At 43.2% G+C, this 18,183-nt stretch overlaps 1 protein-coding gene across 3 annotated transcripts in view; it reads right to left on the reverse strand.

The window, feature by feature from the left end:
* Nucleotides 1–4,124: 4,124 nt before the first annotated feature.
* The window catches only part of LOC110976482 (protein dispatched homolog 3-like), a 42,979-nt gene continuing 28,920 nt past the window's right edge, over nt 4,125–18,183 (reverse strand). For 2 of the 3 annotated variants that reach the window (XM_022229769.2, XM_087147193.1), the window contains exon 20: nt 4,125–17,418. In XM_022229769.2, coding sequence (XP_022085461.2) covers nt 17,053–17,418 — 366 coding nt within the window. In that variant the 3' untranslated portion in view covers nt 4,125–17,052. The remainder of the gene's footprint in view (nt 17,419–18,183) is intronic. The other variant, XR_015427976.1, reaches the window with a different exon arrangement.

An 18,183-nucleotide genomic window follows, 5' to 3' on the forward strand; every position in this document is an offset into this window, starting at 1 on the left:
CTCCACGCGAACATAACAATTTGAATTCTCTATACTGATGGCACCGTTGCTATACCTCGTGATTTGTGTCAAGCTTTTGCTTAGCTACATAAGAGACGCCTTGCACCAATACACTGTTTTCAATGGATAAGAAAGGCACCAAGGAACCAGTCCATTCCAGAGATGGGGGTCGCTATGCAAAAGCTTACCCCGAATCACGAGGTAAAAGCAACAGTGTCTTTAGTGCGTGGCATTCAAATTGTTGTGTTTATGCGCGATCAGATAACTCAGTGTACCGGATTTTATTCAAATTTAACTTTCAAAGGGCTTTTTAACACACGCAGATCAAAGGGGGACCAGAAGAAATGTCCAGTCTCGATTTCATTCTTTCTCTAAAATATCGAAATTGTTTCGGTACTTTCGTTGTCGGTGTTTCTAAATCATATGCAGCAAGGTATGAGACGGAGAGAACCCCCTTGCTTTGTGTTGGTCATTGTCTCGCGGGAATCTGGGGAATTCCTTTCAGACATCTTGGGGGATGTGTTAAGTAACAATAGTCTGGAATGTGTATAGGGATTGGACATGTTGGGGGGTACCCCTCGGTCTCATTTCTTGCTGTGTATATTCTAAATGTGCCTCGTGCAAACGTTAGGCTTTTTATTTCGCGCACGGTTAAGTTACGGGTATCCGCTTCCTAACACAGATCAGGCATGTGGCCTAGTGGTTAGGGTTTGTAGCTTCTGATCAGAGGGTCAGGGGTTCAAATCCAGCTGATGGCAGTATGTTGTGATCCTGGGCAAGTCACTTTACCCGTACGTGCCTCTCTCCACCCAGGAGTAAATGGGTGCCTGTGAGGGCAGACACGGTTATGTTTAGCCGTTTGTACCCAAAATGGCTCCATTAGGCTAGCCTATTCCCCAGGGAGCTGAGATGGTTTCAGGAATGTTCAAAGATGTGTGAGCCCAATGTGCAGGGATAATAATGGTCCTTTGAAACGTTGTGGAAAGCACATTAGAAATGTTGTAATTACTAATTATGGAAACATATCCGGGTTGCACAATGAGCATATTAGTGATCATTTCAGAGTACTGGCATATTAGTGACCAGTACTCTGAAATGATCACTAATACGGATTTTAAAAAGAGTTTATCTTTGCATGCACCGCGAAATCTAACCCTGCGGGGGCTGACCGCCGCATCCCCCGGCAAGCGGCGCGGCGAAGTCTGGCCGCCCGTAGTGAGTGGCGTCTAGACCGGAACGTCATCTATAAGGCGGGCTTCTCGGAAAATCCGGCCACTGGCCCCTAAACAACCAACGAGGATTTTCGTTTCTTTTCCCCCTTGACTAGTTCCATTTGCCTCAGACAGACGGGGGTATATAACCATTATGAATTTATATTGATTGCATTATTAAAAGCCACCGCGTCTACATAGCGCTGAAGCGAGACTGGAACCCGACGGATGTTTCATGCGTCTTTCCTCTTCTTTGATGCCGATATCGACATCGCGCGCTCTCATGCAAAATCAAATAATCTCTTGTGAATGAATTATACATGATGGCATCGAAAAATATCTTCAGTTAAAAACAAAAATGCACTTAAACCAATTACTTTAATAGGCCGGGTGTGGCGAGCGCATCTGTAACCATTTTAAAAATATGTATCGGGAACAAATCTTTAAGATTAATTTTAACATTGAAAACGCTAACAATGTAATTCAGTATTCTGACCTATATATATGTCAAGACATAAGTGAAGCATAAACTAGCAAGCCGGCCAGAATTGTCCGAATGATTACTTAGCAGCGAAGGCTGTCATTATTATAGGGGGCACTTCATTTGAGCCGTGGAATTGTTCTACCGTCTGATTTCAGTCGTCACATGGTCGCGTTTGGATATCTCACATCATCGCAAAAAGCTCCCTCTGGGATTCCTGCTGCGTCGAAAATGTCGAATTTGTCGTCATCCTAACAACCACGCTGCGCCTGCGTGAGACACCCTTACCTGCCTCTTAATACTCGACGACAGAACAGAGAGCCAAGGCTTAGCGGTCATTGACGTCATCGGGCTCCGACTATCCTAGTCGAGGGGGCTTTTAGTTCAATGCCCCGTTTCCTGAGGTCATTTGGCTATCTATACGGCGCTTGCGCCCGGTTCTAATAAACGCGATTATTACATAGCCTAAAAATATAGGACGACGAATCTCTTGGATCTATTCTTGCCGAAGAGAATTCACAATCAGTCTAGGCTCAGAGAGGCTTGATTTGATAAAAGTTACTTTTGTAAAGTGACCGAATGATCAATGTTCTATTAATTTAACGTAAATGGATAAAATAGCCTAAGTGAAATGGTGATATGATTAACAAGCAACGTTTTGCCGAGACGAACAACCATCCCAAACGCCATGCAACCAGTATTATGGCCAATGATCTGATATTTTGTAGTTATTTATTGCTATTCACGTGTGTGATAACTCAATCATTGCTTGTACAGAACTCCTTTAATTAATGTAAGGTCAAAAAGCAAAACACTAGGAATTCGGGTACCATGGGCAAGTCCGACACACCGTCGTCGCCAATGGTGGATGGCTAGACAATCTAGTCGACCATTTGGAACCAGCCGGGCCCTGGGGCATCGTCGCACCGCTGGTTATCAATAGCCAGTTTCATTTATCATTACGGAGGGAACCATTCATATGTCTTTTAGTCTTGAATATAATTATACGTGCTTTTATTGACCACGTACGTCACAAGAGTTGCATCCCACGGCAAAGTGTGACAATGAAAGTTTAAACTAAAGATGATAAAGCCAGAGTCGTTCGAATGGGACTGTATTGCGCGTGCGCATTGTTAATAAAAGCAATTAACTGTATTGACGACAAATAATAATTGCCCCGTAGTGTTCCCGTACGACGTGTTAACCAGGGCAACTTAAACCGCAACATTCGCCATTGCAACACTACTAACACTTCGTCACAACTCATGTTTTCACTTATAACGAACTACATAATTTACGAACTCCTTTTCCCGCGGTAGCTGGAGCCTCGTATGTCGAGACAAGCATCAACGTTTCGGGCAGGCGCGTCTCTAGCTCTACGGTCATCTTCACGCGAATCTCTCGAATGGTTCACATCCTGTGTATCTTCTCGGAACAGGTCACGATACATCCGGGCGGAAGGCGCGTCCAATCTAAGCCAATTAGCGGCCTGGGCTCTAGACCCGGCAGCCGGGGGTATGAGAGTGATCACTGTAGGTAGGGATGGCTCAGATCTGGTCAGGATAAGGGAAAAAATCTTCGCGAGATGCCACGCGCGGGAGGCTTCCGATGATGAAGCGACGTGGTGTCTTGTAATAAACTGGAGAAAAAAAAGGCCACGAGTGGAGTTGCCAAGACTATTTCTTTCCGAGGGGATGCCCGAAGTCATTGATCATTGATCAGATTTTTGATGACGAGTTGGTTTCGACAAGTCGAGGAAACGGAGAGGCGGGATTTGAAGGATGTAGGGAAGTTGACTAATGGATAGGCTCAGGTCCTAAAAAGGTGGTGAGGGTTAGGAGTTTTGAATTATGATTGAGATGTATCATTCAGGAAGAGAGCGAGACGGAATGACGTGGTGATGTAACTGAAAAGGCCAGAGGAATTAACCAGGTGATTGGAGTGGTGATTGTGATGAAACTGATGCTGTAAGCGGTCGTAAGGATGACCGGCGATCGCGAAGGTGATATCGGACAGTGGAGAACATTCCGAGTATTGAGAGGCGTTGATAACGGTGACAACTCACACCATGCACGTGTGATCATAAATGGTAGTTCTAAGTTTGGGGTTTTGGAGTTATTCAACTGAACTGTGACCAAAACTTTCTTTTGTCATTGTTCACCCTGTTACTTATGATTGGACTTGTTAATGGACTTGTGAAGGGACTTGACTCCAACTCTGGGAAATGGCAACAGTTTTAACGACAGGGTCGATTGCACTTCTGCCGTTGACAACGACTGGGATGCTGACTACACTGATTTCTGTCTTAATGGCGATGACAATACGAAAATGACAGTCGTGTCAGTCTTGATAAGGATAAAAATGATGACAGGTATGACGATGCCAGTGACGAAAATCACAATAAAGAAAAAGGAGTGAAATCAAACACAGGCTTTATTTGACGCCACCGTTACTTTTATTCACGTTCATGACTATATACAAATTAGCGTGGGATTTTTTTTTACATTTTCTTCCACTGCGCAAACTTAACCACGCAGGTTCGTTGCACAGTTCTCAACAAACTAACTGACCTACTGCAAGTTGGCTTTACCTGCACAGTGGCTGGTATCCTTCTCCAACCGCAATCTCTGGAAAGCGCTGGCACCCAAAACGCGTGCACCAGCGGAATATTTCAGACTGCACAGCGCCCTCTTTTGCTCAATGTGGACCCACAACGGGGCCTTCGCTTTGGATGGAAAGAAATTTCAACAATGTTTTACTCATACAGTCAAAATGCGTTTTCTGTAGGTTTCATGAAAGAATATAGAAATTAAAATTTTTGAAGAAATTATACAACAAAGTTACTTATGCTGCATATCAAACATAATTATATTCACTGTGGTAATATTATGGTAACTTACTTTTTCCCACCAAAAATTTCAGTTATATTTTATACCAATAGCGAAGCGACATAAATTAATGTCAATTCGCCAGATTGACTTTCAAATTTCTTAGAAACTTGATCAACTACAGAAAGAAATGGTTCTTATGCGCAACTGTTAAAAACTGAAACAAATAAAAAAGTTTCATCACTGGGTATATTTCGCGAGGGCTCATATGAATACTGTTTCTGTATATCTTATCTAGTAAATCCTGACGACAAAATATTCATCTATACTGACGCCAAATTTTCATCAGCTACTGTATGTCACATGTCAATATATTACATCTGAATATAGTGCCTCTTGGACAAGTGGCAGATCATATGTAATTATGTGAAAAGTATATCTACTGCGATCTTAAAATATACATTTCAATCAATTACAAGTAATTACACTGAAGTACGTGAACAATTGACGGTTAAAAACATCACGTAGTCTCAGTCACTCAACATAAGCGAGACCTAGTATCTCGCTTAAGGGCTAGGCTTAAGATCGTACATGTGCGTCATTAGCCAATGGCTACGTTAATATAAAGGCTCATGTCATGTATGAAACAATGATACACGTGGCTGTGGCTACGCCAGCCTCTACTTCTACGATGTACATGTACATGGAGTTTCTGCTTTGATTAATTGTGGACACAATAAACGGCTGCTGCCGTGGCAGAGTTATCCCTTTGGCAGCCAAGAAAGAATCGTAAATTCCCACTGTGAGTTGAACTATCAAATTCCTTCACTTGAATAAGTACGGGAAGGGTACATGCAGCGCTAGCGAAAGGGTTAACGGCTGATCTGTACAATGCAGAGTTGAGTCAGCTTCAGATTTTGGCAACAACATGGCTGTTCATAATGTGCACAGTAAAGCGTGCAGCTGTATAACCAACTGTCCGTGTGGACTCACACACAATACCTACCAGTCTGTTTTAAACCATGGTACCACTCATGTCGTAACGTTCTCTATACACGACAGGAAAAAAGACGCAAGACACAGTGGTTTGGTGACTCTGACTTTCGATTTAGGGTGTGTAAATTCGATTTTTTTTGGGGGGGGGAAGTATACTGAAAAGATCTAAGTACGGACAGAAACTACTCGAATCTGAGCCTATGTTCTTTTGTTAATGCACTTTTAAAGGTTACTAATCCTACGCGACATTCGAAGTTCTCCCCCAACATATATTTTGTGCTAGTCTTGGTGCAAGACGCTTCTCTTTGTAATGGAGTTTCACTTACGGCCGAAATACAGTAATGTCGAGTCATGCACGAACCGCAATCACGGTTTCGACGGTGACAGCGGCTTGTGTGGGATCGACAGTGCAGCCTTTCGGCAATGAGTTGCAATCCAGCGGCGTTTGCAACAAGGCTACATCTTGGTGCTCGATGTTGATTCCTATATAAACCATATTTCAGTACGCTTCTGGACTTGGATAAAAAGCAACGCTGTTCTTTGTCAACTGTATCAGCAAGGCTTTAACCCAAGCACTTTATCACTGCGCATCCTCATTCAGGGCAGTCTGGCGAACAAGGGGGTATGCTCATGCGTACTACTGCGCAACAAAATCCTGGCCCTCAGTGATGGCGCATTGTGCAAATTAGCTCTCTATCCACGTACAGTGGCCAACTTATTAAAAGAAAATTACACTTCAGCAGGAAGTTTTTCTCTGGACGACTGAAATGCCAAGAGTTGTCCCACGATTATGAGTTTGAAGCACTTAAGTCGGGAAATTCAATTACAGCGGTGATGACCATTTCGCACCATTCCAGCCGCATCAGAAATCCTTGTAAGGAAGGATCCAATCAACTTGTTTTCAAACCCCAATCATGTGTTTGTACCAAAAAAAAAAGAAGCCACGCCACATTAATTAAGTGATTTATCTTGTCATTGTATGTACAGTACATCACTTTATTCTGCTGACCCTGTCATATTCAAAACTTTTCCAGCTGCTACTTTAGTGAGACTCTTACCTGGTAAATGCTTGCTTACCCCTTGGTGCAATGCACGTGAACCAGTGGGAAAAAAGTAGGCGTGTGGCGCCCTCAAAAGGTCATACAACGGTTAATACACAATTGAGGTTTCTGACGCAGAGACAGTTTTAAATCATCTTGGCAACCAAGAGCCTCATTGAAAAGTCTAATTTCGCAGGGTCAAACATGTTCATGTCAAAGCGGCAGCGAATGAATTTTGTAGTCAATCATCTAATTCTTTTCAGCGGTAAACATGGTTTTCCTCAAATCAGTCATCGTAAGACTTGAGATCTTCCTGTTAATCATACTTATTTAACGACAGCAAAAGAATTTGAAAGCGGTGAGCTTCAAGTTGGTGAGTGATGCCAGGGTATGTCATCTGAGTTTCTGAATCAATGTATCAACCAACAGGAAAGAAAGGAATCCCCCCAAAAAATCTGAGAACAAATTCTTGCGCAAACAAATTATTATCCTCCTGTGTTATCAACACAAGAAAGTTTTAAATGGTAAAAATCGTGGAAATTGTGAGGGAAGGTGAGAAAGTCGCTCGGGCGACCTTGAGGCTCGAACCGAAGCTGCAGGAGCGTGTTAATCAATGTTTCCTCCCCGTGAGCTGAGGGGATGGGTGGGAGGAAAGACACCACTCCACGGGCCAGAGTGCTGCAACAAATCCCAGGAGAGTCGAGCCAAGACAGATAGAGCCGGGTGGAGACAAGCTGGCTCCACGGTAATGTGCTCCCCTCGTTGCCGACCTTGAGGAAGGAGAGTACGTACGTGAAGAGCACCGAGTTGAGGTTTCTTGGGGAGGATGTGCAAGAACTAAACTTGTGAAGTACAGACCTCGTGTTCAGAACCAACTCCAGGAATGGGAGAGGACGAGGATTATGGATTTGAAAACAGAGATTTGGAAAATAAAAAAGGAGCAGTTTCGGAAATCGTTTGCTTTAGGCGTTGACTGTAAGATGTGCAGGGTGTGATGACTTGAGAAGTCGCAGTTTTGTGCCGAGGATGGGTAGTGAAGAGAGCTTCATTTGATGACGATAATAAAATGTAAGACCTGCGTTACTGCGGAAGATTACACAGCAACCTAGGAGACGGGGAAAACACGAATGAGGTTGTTGTCATGGTGATGTTTTGCTAGACTTGAACACGTCTCGTTTAAAAGAAAGAGCTAGACCTTAAAAGTGGCGCGGTGTCACCGCTGCCGCTCCAAACGGTTGCTGGGACTAGCTCGAGTCTAGCGCGTCCCACAATTTAGCCGATTGAGTAACATCCTAATCACATTACAAAGTTTGGAAGGCAAGAGAAAAACAACTCTTGACGGCAGGAAACATGCAAGAAACTCCAGAAAAGGTTACGGACCCAGCACCACAAGAAATTCTACCCAGGCTACGACTGTGATAAGGAAAGCAGGAGACGAGAATCACTCATTGTTTAATCCCATAAAGAGAGGGGAATAAGATTGAGCAGAGGCTGTGAATGGTCCATACAATTAGAGCAACATCCTTCGACGGACAATGTGTCAGACCTGTTACCGGTGCCCGGCGCCCTTGGAGAGAAGTGCCCGCTGTAATGAGAGGAAGCAAGCCCGCACTTCGTTGATTTATCCAGATCGGTTAGCACATTAAAAATCCTGCCGCTGCTGCGCTCGCGATAACCGGAGCGTTGAAGGGTCACGCCTTAGATCGGATGAAAATGATCGTCGAATATGGATCATGGACCGATATGCGGCCGTCTAGCATTTGGGAATGCGACAGACAAGGGAGGGGAAAGGATGTATCAATTTTTGTTAAATATACATGAACAATAAAAGAGGAGTCAGAAGAGAACAGAAATCTCCTTTTTTTTTGATACACTGCATTTTCACAGACTCCGAACGCTCCTCGGGCTCGACTTTACTGGTATATTGGTTTTACTAGGGACTCTGGGTTGCGATAGCACTGCATGGTTTGAATAAGACACCTTTTTTCCGTGTGTGGGCAGCAGTTGGCGAGTTTAGACACGGCATACTCACAACTGATTTTTATCCGAATGCGCAAAAAGCCAAAGCGTCTTCCCGCGGTTCATATCCCCGGGTTAAGGCATATGTTCGCTCCATGACGGTCCGCCCACCCATAGCCAGCAAACGTGCCCGCCCATACGTTGCGGTCATTGCAAACATAACTCATTTCTGGTTATTCTGGACGAACCGGCGAAGTATATGGAAAAAAACTACAACGTATAAATCAAATGTCGTCGGGGTAATCAAGTTTTCCGCTACAATCGTGACTCAATGCTCAGAATAAGTCATTTTTATCATTCATCTGGAGTTAAAAAATAGAACACTCCATAAAAAATCTGAGGGAATTAAAGTCAAGTTCTTGAACCGCTTGTGCTTAATTAGGAATTCCCTTATTTTTTTTTCAACGGAGCTTGGCTTTCAGAGCAGACCTGCACTTATTAGACAGTACAGTGACTCCGCTAATTTGTCCTTCAGATGTTGCAAGCGATTAGCCCGAACGCCAAGTGATCTTACCGCGCGGGACGACGTCCTAATCCCGGTCCCTCGGACGCTTTTATCCCCCTGGACTTAAGAACCACGCCGGCAACCTTGTTAGCGTGCAACCTACATCTGTCACACCTGCCCCGATACTTAAAGGGTAGCCGCAATGCCTCCCCCCTTTATAAATAAAAACTTCCAAAAGTCCACTTTCGTGTCTCAGTTAACCTTATTTTCAATGTTTGTTTTACTATTTCAAAGGGGATTTTGCTGCCTTGGTTTTCAGTTGATGACTGTTTTCACATTCATAAGCAAAACTGTAATGTCTCCCAGGAAGAGCACCTTAGTGTTGCATTGATATATATTCGAAACCCTTCATTTTTATTGTTGTACTGGCTAAAGTTTCCCTTTTTCTGATTCACTGCTGTACAATTAAATGTTTCAAATAAGAAAAGTCTGGATTCACAATTTTAACGGAAAAACCAACACACACGGACCACGTCTCCCCTGGATGACATAACAGTAACATAACACAAACAGTTGCCCAGGGAAGCATGGGCAATTTCAAATAATTAAAAAGTGCCCTTTCAATGCATTTAACCAAGCAGGGAAGGGAAAAATTCCTTGCAGCTACACTTCAAGGCGTTGAAAGAGGGTAAATTACAGGATCGTGCACAAGGGTTCGGGTGTCCCAGTGAACGAACAATTAAAGGTTGTCCAGCTGTCCATATCATTAATTCTTTGTAATAAAGTCATATTAAATGCACCTTCTGAGTCCCATGTAACCCTATTTTAAATAATCATTAGGTATTTTGACCGCACTTGAGTTCCTGTTTGTTTTACCTTCAGCTTGATATAAATCTGCATATTCATTAGCAAACGTGTAACGTCACTCCACGAAGAAACTTTTATTATTTATTTCACAACCAATATTTCCCAAGGATTTTATATATTTCTAGACTTTTTGAATTTCTTTCCTTTGGTGGTTGTTTCAGTTCAAGACAGGAGGTAAAGGTAAAGTTTCTCAACAATGTTTCCAATGAGCAAATATGGAAGAAAACGTGAACTTAAAATAGGATTTCCGAGGATACGAAACTGACCATTGTGAATACCCCAGACTGAGCGTGTGTTGCGCAATATATTAGAATGCTGTTCATACAGTCTCAACCACAAACAAGGAATGGCCGCTTTAAACACGTCCACCGCTGAATTAATAAGAAAAGGGTAAAAAATGAAGAAAACACAGAAAAGCTTGAAAATGGAGAAAAACACACAACATTTGCAGATACACCCGCGGACGGTTCAAATCACTACCGCGGGTAGGTAATTTCCCACCTGTTACGCATGTTTAAGCTCGGCATATCACACAAAATGGAAGGCACAGTTCATTGATACACTCTCCGTGATATAACATGGAGAACAGACGGCATCCCAGAACCCAAGTTGACGTAATGAATGATTTCCCGGCAGCTACCCCCCGTCACCAGCTTAAGAGATAGAACACACAGTAATAAAGACTCCAGTTGAATTAGGGTCGAGCTGTTCTTTTCTCGCCTTGGCCTGTGCGTTAGTCTCGGTGCAAGACGCTCCTGGTTGAAATGGCTCACGGCTCATCGCCAAAGGACACCGTTATCACAGGGCATGTAGTGGCTCTTCTGAGATTGCATTGTTTCGGCGATGACCTGTGATCCATTATAGGTTGCAGGCCAGAAAATAGACTCAAACTTGCCAGTGCCGACCAAATCGAGATTTGTAGCCTGCCAAATACGGGCGTTTCACAACAGTCCTCCACGAGTTTGTAGCGCGTTGGCCAATCACAATGCGCGAAATCTGTCAACCCAATGCGCGTCAGGAAAGGGTCGACAGAATCGCCCGAATTCTCTGCTATTTGAGCATTTTGTGGCGCGTGGAAGGGATGGTTGACTGAAAAGAAGGGTTGAAGCGACCAGCAGGACTATCAGCTTGTATTTCTGAAGAAAAATAACAAAACGGAGCCCTGCAATCGCTCTCTTTTCCAATGAAGTGCAGGCAATAATTTAAAAACAGCGACGGGATGCACAACATTTCTACCCCGAGGCCGTGAGAAATATCTTCAAAATCATTCGTAAACCCACTAAAAATTGAAAAGACAATGAAAGATATGGAGCTAGATTAAATTTTTTAATGTGCGTCTTGAACATTTGAGAAGCTTGTGAATGGTTCTCCTGCTTTTCTGACGTGTGGCTATCTGTCACTTCTGTCTATGGCAGCTTATTTGCTGGTGTGCAACGATTACTAAGTGTAGCGTCTTGCACGGAGACTAACAGCAAGTGCGCGCGCAAGCGTTTTTGGTCGTTGAGAACTTGAGCCGGGGATAAGTGAACAGGTGTTGGGACCAGGTAGGGTTAGATCTTTGGGATAGAACATGGATGGGGAGAATTCGGTTTCTTTTGTGAGCTTTTTGTCTGGGGAATGAATTAGGTTCCTCGGGTCTGGTTCCAAATGGCGGCAAGGCTGGAGACTCGTCTGAAACGATACAAGTCGCAAGACGCTTGAAGCACACTGTACGGTTCGCGTTGGCAATGTTTCGACAAAGGTTAACATTTTTTCGTTAATGTCTTTCACGCGCCAAAACGTAGCTTGTGAACGGATATGCAGGCTGTATCGCTGACCGAAATCAAAGAGCTGTCTGTTTTGGTCGTCAATCATTTTCAATCAGTGTTATCTCCGTTTGCAGTAAACAAGTGGGGAACTTACCAATCACTTTTTATTTTAAATGGAAACTGACTTTGTAGAATAAAACGTCAGACAAACCTTGAAATTGTATGCACGCGTGGAACCTATTCCCTTCACTGACAGGTAAAATCGGGCTTTTGAATTAAAGTCACAAATTGGTATGATATGAGCATTTAACAAACATTTCGGGTTCCAGGAGAGGCCGCACACAGCCAGAAATCTGTATCAAGCAAGGAATGAAATGTTCAATTTTGGACAATTGAAAGCGCAATGTACGGGACGAGACAGCAGTTACATCAGCGACAGAAAGCTGACTATAACGAAAGAGATAAGACAAGGTGGGCATGGAAGAAAACTCCAAGGATGAATGAAGTGTCACAGGGCTCTTCAAGATTTTTTTTGAGCCGAGGCGAGTGACAGACGAGGGGAAGGTCAGGAAAGGGGAGAGGGGGGAGGGGAGAAACGGGGAAAATATTTTTGGCAAATCACTCCAGCAAAAAAAGATTCGTAATTAATTGATGACAAGACGGAAATAGAAATGTTGGAGCGGTGCTTTCTGGCGCTTTCAGCTGTGGGGGCCGGCCAAGCACGCACAGGACCGACCAAGGTCCCGGCCACAAGGGGAAACGGCTAATTCAAACTTGGCACGACAACGTCTCTTATTTATTTGTGTACGTTTCCTGTTCCACTTAAAGGGCTCCATGGTATGCCTTTACAAAAAATTTAAACACCAAAATATTATTTTGTGCAAACAGCCATTAAGGTGAATTGCAGCCGCATGAAAACGACACTCTACTGTTTGGTCTTTCAGTGTTATCTGAATGTATTTTTTCCCGACATAAAAAAAGTTCCAAGCTGACCTTTACAATAGAGGGCGGGGTATATTCTGGCAACCTTTAGCGACTAGGCCGCTGCAAAACACAAGCCTTCCGCACAAGATGACGTCACTGTTTTGTCATGAAACTCAAATTAGCGTATAAAAAACCATGCCCGAACCTCCAATTAAAAAAATTAACCAAAAATCTGTACACGCAACGTGAGTCCTGGTACATTTCAGAACCGCAACAAAATTCACTGTAAAGACCACAAACATAATTTCTAGCTATGCAAGAGCAGAATGAAATGGCTGGGATCGCGTGGTTTACTAATCCGTCCAGGTAACGCCATGACACGGCCAAGTTCCAACCGAAGGCGACGTGTCTGTCCAACTCGTCGGACAACACTTCCGCCCCATTAATTCCCCCAGTGTGGCCAGTTCTGCAACATGACAGAATTGCTGAAAGCCCAAAGCTGAATGTTTTTGAACACTCCTCCCCCGAAACTTTCTTTGACCTTGGCGAATATACAAGAGTGGGGATTGCTGGCAAACGCGCTAACAAACTGCGACACTTCGCGATCAGTTTCATCGAAACCCTGAATGTGTTTTCAATATTCAAACGAGCATGTCCCTGTCAAAACCTGAAAGAAGATGGTCATGTATCCCCCGGGTACTGCAAGGCCCGCGTTTATGATAAAGATGAATTATTCCGTTGAATAAAAACGAACCACAGGAGAGAAATCCTAACATTTTTTTTTCATGTCACTGGAGATGAATGTTGTTACCTCGCATAAAACGGACAAAAACGCTTGGAAAAAAAGCCAAAACATCCATCACGGTTGAAAACGGTAATAGTTTGATGGCATTAAGAATGATTGAGTTTGAGCGGCGAGGGGGCTTTGGGGCGGACTCATGAACGCGACTATGAGTCATCTCTTCGCGATTGCTGCTGGCGTTGTCAGAGTGTGAGGAATTTGACAAACGTCAAAACAGGCAAAGGTTGGCATCTGGGTGTAACTTCTGGTCAAGGTATTGAAGGTAAGAGTGGGTAACGATTAACCATGTCAACAGATCAACAGGCATAAGAGGAATTCAAAGAAGATCAAGAAAAAAGGATTTCTTGAGCTTAAGTTGAACACTGCTGGACGAAAAGAGTGAAGTAAAGCCATGATCTATGCACGTACGTGGGCATCTAATTCCTGAAGAGGCTGTCGAAGTCAGCCTCTTCAAACAGGGGTGTTTGGCCACCTAAAATTAAAGCTGAAAACAGCTATAGCAAAAAGCTGAAATTCAGGGTGAACATCTGCACAAAAAAGCTCAAAATAAGCTAAAAAGCTGAATTCTCACACCCCTGTTCAGATTTCCGAAATCCCAGAGATTAAAGGAACTTCCCACCATCATTCATCCAAGTCGCTGACACAAATCAACGTTGATAGGCTAATACCTTAACTTCGAGATGGTTGACCCTGACATCCCATATTTCTTGGAGGCTGGAACGCAAACACTGTTAGGGAAGATGGAAGGTGAAGCACAGATAAATCTACAGAAACGAAAATCAGGGTAAGCAGAGAAACAACTATGATAGGATTTGTGGAAGATGGCACACTCGAGATGTTCCCACGAAATATCCACAGTCTCAGATCGAGACCATCAGGTGGCTTGCGGAGGGAAAGAGAGCCGAATGTGTCATCAATTTATGTAACTTCCCGGATTATTCTGATTACTAATATTTGCAAGTGGCGATCTGGCAGGGTTTTTGGTTTTTTTTAACTCAGAGTTGGTGGAACCGCCAGAGAGCCATTTCCGGGAGCTTTGCTGGTATCTTTTGACGCATCTCTGTCGAAACAGTTTTTGGCCACTCAAATTACGAGAGGCAGACCCCTTGGAAAGACCTATTTGAAACCTCAAGGTCACACTCGATAAGTGCAAGACTGCCACGCTGTCGTCGCCACGCATGCACAACAGGAAGACTCAAGATGAAGACAAGCCAGAAATCTAACCATGGAGGAACCACGTGCACATTTCATTCAAACTGGGCATGACTGGTTGAGGGCAGCACACACACCTGGCTGTTCAGCAGCAATGAAGCAAGAACGTGGAAGCTAAACAAGACTGTTGCTGATTCACGTGCGTCTGATTAAGCGCAGTCAATTACATTCTAGAAATGATGGGTATCAGTGAAGTATGGTCCCTCAGCTAAAATGGCTGTGTCTCACCTCTGATTGGCTATTTTTAAAGAACAATCATTAGCAAGTATTCAGAAACCAAACAATGAAGTGAAAAAATGAAGGGAAAAAAAGTAGAATTTGAACCTCTCACCTGCAAAGTGGAAGTTCAAGTATTTTTACTATACAGCCACCTAACTTGCCAGTGGTGACTGGCTGGCTCAAATCCAGCAAACCAAAACGAACTAAGGTAATTCTTCAAAGTCGAGGATGGCAAAATACTCCTCAAATCTTAACGAATATGCTACATATGAATGTATTTTCATGTGTAGCCTCTATATGCACAATAAATTAGATATTTGCCTTTAAACCATGAGTTGCTTTTTTTCTAAGAGAGATTTTCTCGTCTTGCCTGATGGCACTTTGCTAACTATGTATGTGGTCATTTTTGCCTATACCAGAGTTTCCAGCAGTGATATCGCTGTAAATCATCACCGCGGCAACCCGCAGCAAGAATCACCCCCTCCCCGGCGAAGCTACCTGAGCATTGGAGCACTGACGCGCCTCAAGAATCCAGCCGTGCTGTGTAAACGTATCCAACACGACACAAACACAAGCTAGCTGCATCTAATCGCATAGAAAACCTCTTTTAAACTCTTGCAAAGAGTGGCAAAGAAAGGGTATTGTGCCTTTTCCAAGGCACAATCATTATTATAGAATATGAAATAAAACAACTTGTATAATCCCTTTAAAAGAGAGCATATACGACTTTACAACACACCTGTAATGCATTGTGCATGGTCAGTAACACATTTTAAAAAAGACAACACGTATGAATATTAAACAAAAAAATAAAAGATTTCTCTAAACGAAAGCAAATGACAACACATAGACTTTGTTTACATCAACACACAAAGTGCCCAAACAAAAGACTATTAACACAAATACATCTTACAGGATGCTGGTATCACGAACGGAATGGACCTGTCTTCCTTGTCGGCAAAATCATATATATGCCACTGGAGGCATAAAGGTTTTGTCTACCCTGGACAGCGCCCCCTTGAGTTAGATAATATGCAGCTTTCACCCAAACATTCCTGCAGGGGTAGTGAAGCAGAACTTCCATTTTTTTCCTGGCTTTCTTTTTCCCCCCAAATACCATTGATTATTTTCGGCCACGCCCACTCCAACTGGCTAGGTGACGCCCGTCACACATATACATATAACTATGGATAATGTAAATTCTACTCTGGGTGTTGAATCGCAACTCTTAGAGTTTCATAATTCAATATCCCAGTGACAACGGTGCAAATTCAGTACTCACACTGATTTGTGTTCAGACATAAAGGATTTATGCATAACATCAATCAATTAACAGCATGATTTTCACACTTCTAGCGGCAGAAACACTGCGATTGTTTTTTTCAAATAGATTTCAAACGCGTGCATCCCAGAATTCCATGGGACAGAAACCCATAAATTCTGACGCAGACGTAAAACTGCCGCCATCAAATTTGACATCGGTGCAACAACTCCTATGTCAAACTATTTCAGATTCCAAGTTAAATTTGTTCTGCCACTTCACCTAGAAAAGCCTCTGCCCACCTCTAAAAATTTATCAAAAGTAAGAAACACGATAGCATTCTTGGCAAAAAGTATGCATAACATACCTCTATGAACCATTCCTGGTAAAGATTACTTGAAGAATTTCCTGGGCCCTCAAAACCCCTCTAACTTTGATTTTTATCCAAAGAGTGTAGCTGCAAGGAACCTCACATGTGAACAGAATCTTGAATCCCTCAAACATTATGAAATTGTTAAAGACGGAGGACTGGCTCGATAATGTGGTTCTGTATCACAGGTACTTTTTCCCCGCTTTTTTCCTCTGCCCCTTGAGGGCGCTATGCAAAGCACTTTAGCCATACAACCAAAGAACCCTTGTTTTGGGCAGCATTCTGAAAGGAAAGTCAAAAACTCAAATAACTGGCATATTTACCCAGCTGTTTTTACCCATGATCAGGTTTTGCAAGCGCATTCACCTAAATCCTATGCTCATCAAAGAATACAAAATGTCAACCAGTCAACTTTTGAATTACAGGACCAACCAGATCAGTTCTTAATATGAAAAAGAGTTTGTGCGTTCAAATCAATGTTTCACAAATATGCAAATTTACACAGACCAAGAGTAGAACACACTATTCGTAATGAATCCAACTGGAAAAGCCAACCAGTCTATAAACAAATACACAGGAAAGGCAGCATTGTGGCTTTTTTTTATAATCCCAATGCAGCTACACTTGATTTAAAATAAGGGGTTTCCAGAGGGGCCAGGTATGGAGACGCCCGTGGTGTGCAGAGCGTAGAGGATACCGACCACGCCCCCGATGAGGCAACACAGGACGAACGCGCTGAAGATGAACCACTTGAGGTTCCAGCGATAGCGGGCGGGGCCGGCCAGGCTGAGGAAGGCCGTGCAGGCTGTCAGGGTGTAGAGGATGGACACAAACGTGTTCATGGCCACGATCTTGCCGAACTTGGCAAAGAGCTGAATGGTAGTGTAGCAGAGCGGTACCGTGGCGATGACCGTGGTCAGTGCACTGCTTAGGATGGACACGCCGATGGTGCTAACCGAGTGCCGCGTGCGCCAGCGGCGGATCTGCGCGGCCGACTGGCGATTGGGAGATGACAGGAAGATAGTGTGAAATCGTTGTCTAATGGGGTCGACGTTAAATTAAGATGGCCGCTTAGAATACAGACAAGCATTTATAAACGTAGTCAATTTCAAGAAATTTGGCATGACTTCACACTATGTGCAAGCCTTAAGACTGGTTCATACTTCAGGCAAAAGTGAACATGAACACAAACTTACGATGTTGGATCAAAAATTCGCATTACAAATTTGAATAAGTAGAAGGCAATCAACTCTAACAAAATTTTGATGCAAATTTTTTGTGACATCAAATTCGCTTCACTTTTGCGTTCTCCTGAGGTATGAACCGACATTTATGCCACCAATTTCTGGCGTAGTTGTGCAAGGTATTTGAGATCAATTGTACATGAAGTTGCTTAGCTGTGCTGTTTTAATTACATATCGTATCTTTGATGAAGGTGATCATAGTCTTTGGGCGGCTATTTCTTGTCAGTATGACACCCGTCATCAAACACTTGTTGAATTAGCTCCATTCACCATTTTGAAACAAGTTTTCATCTTTTCTGTGTTGGGCAGAAAATCTCGATCTTCTTTCACATTAGAACAACTTTTTCATTAAATCTGATAAAAAAAGTGGAGAGCTTTTTGTATACTAGTAAAATTGCCCATATCCAATTCACTCAGCACAACTTACATCACCTGAAACGATTGCGTACGTTGTGTCATAATTGGTTCCGCAAGCCACGGGGTGAGGCAGAGTGTGACTTTTGTGGAACGTGTCAC

Source organism: Acanthaster planci, linkage group LG16 (assembly GCF_054643075.1).
Source record: "Acanthaster planci isolate LZ-2023a linkage group LG16, COTS_SCS, whole genome shotgun sequence".
Taxonomy (NCBI): Eukaryota; Metazoa; Echinodermata; class Asteroidea; order Valvatida; family Acanthasteridae; genus Acanthaster; species Acanthaster planci.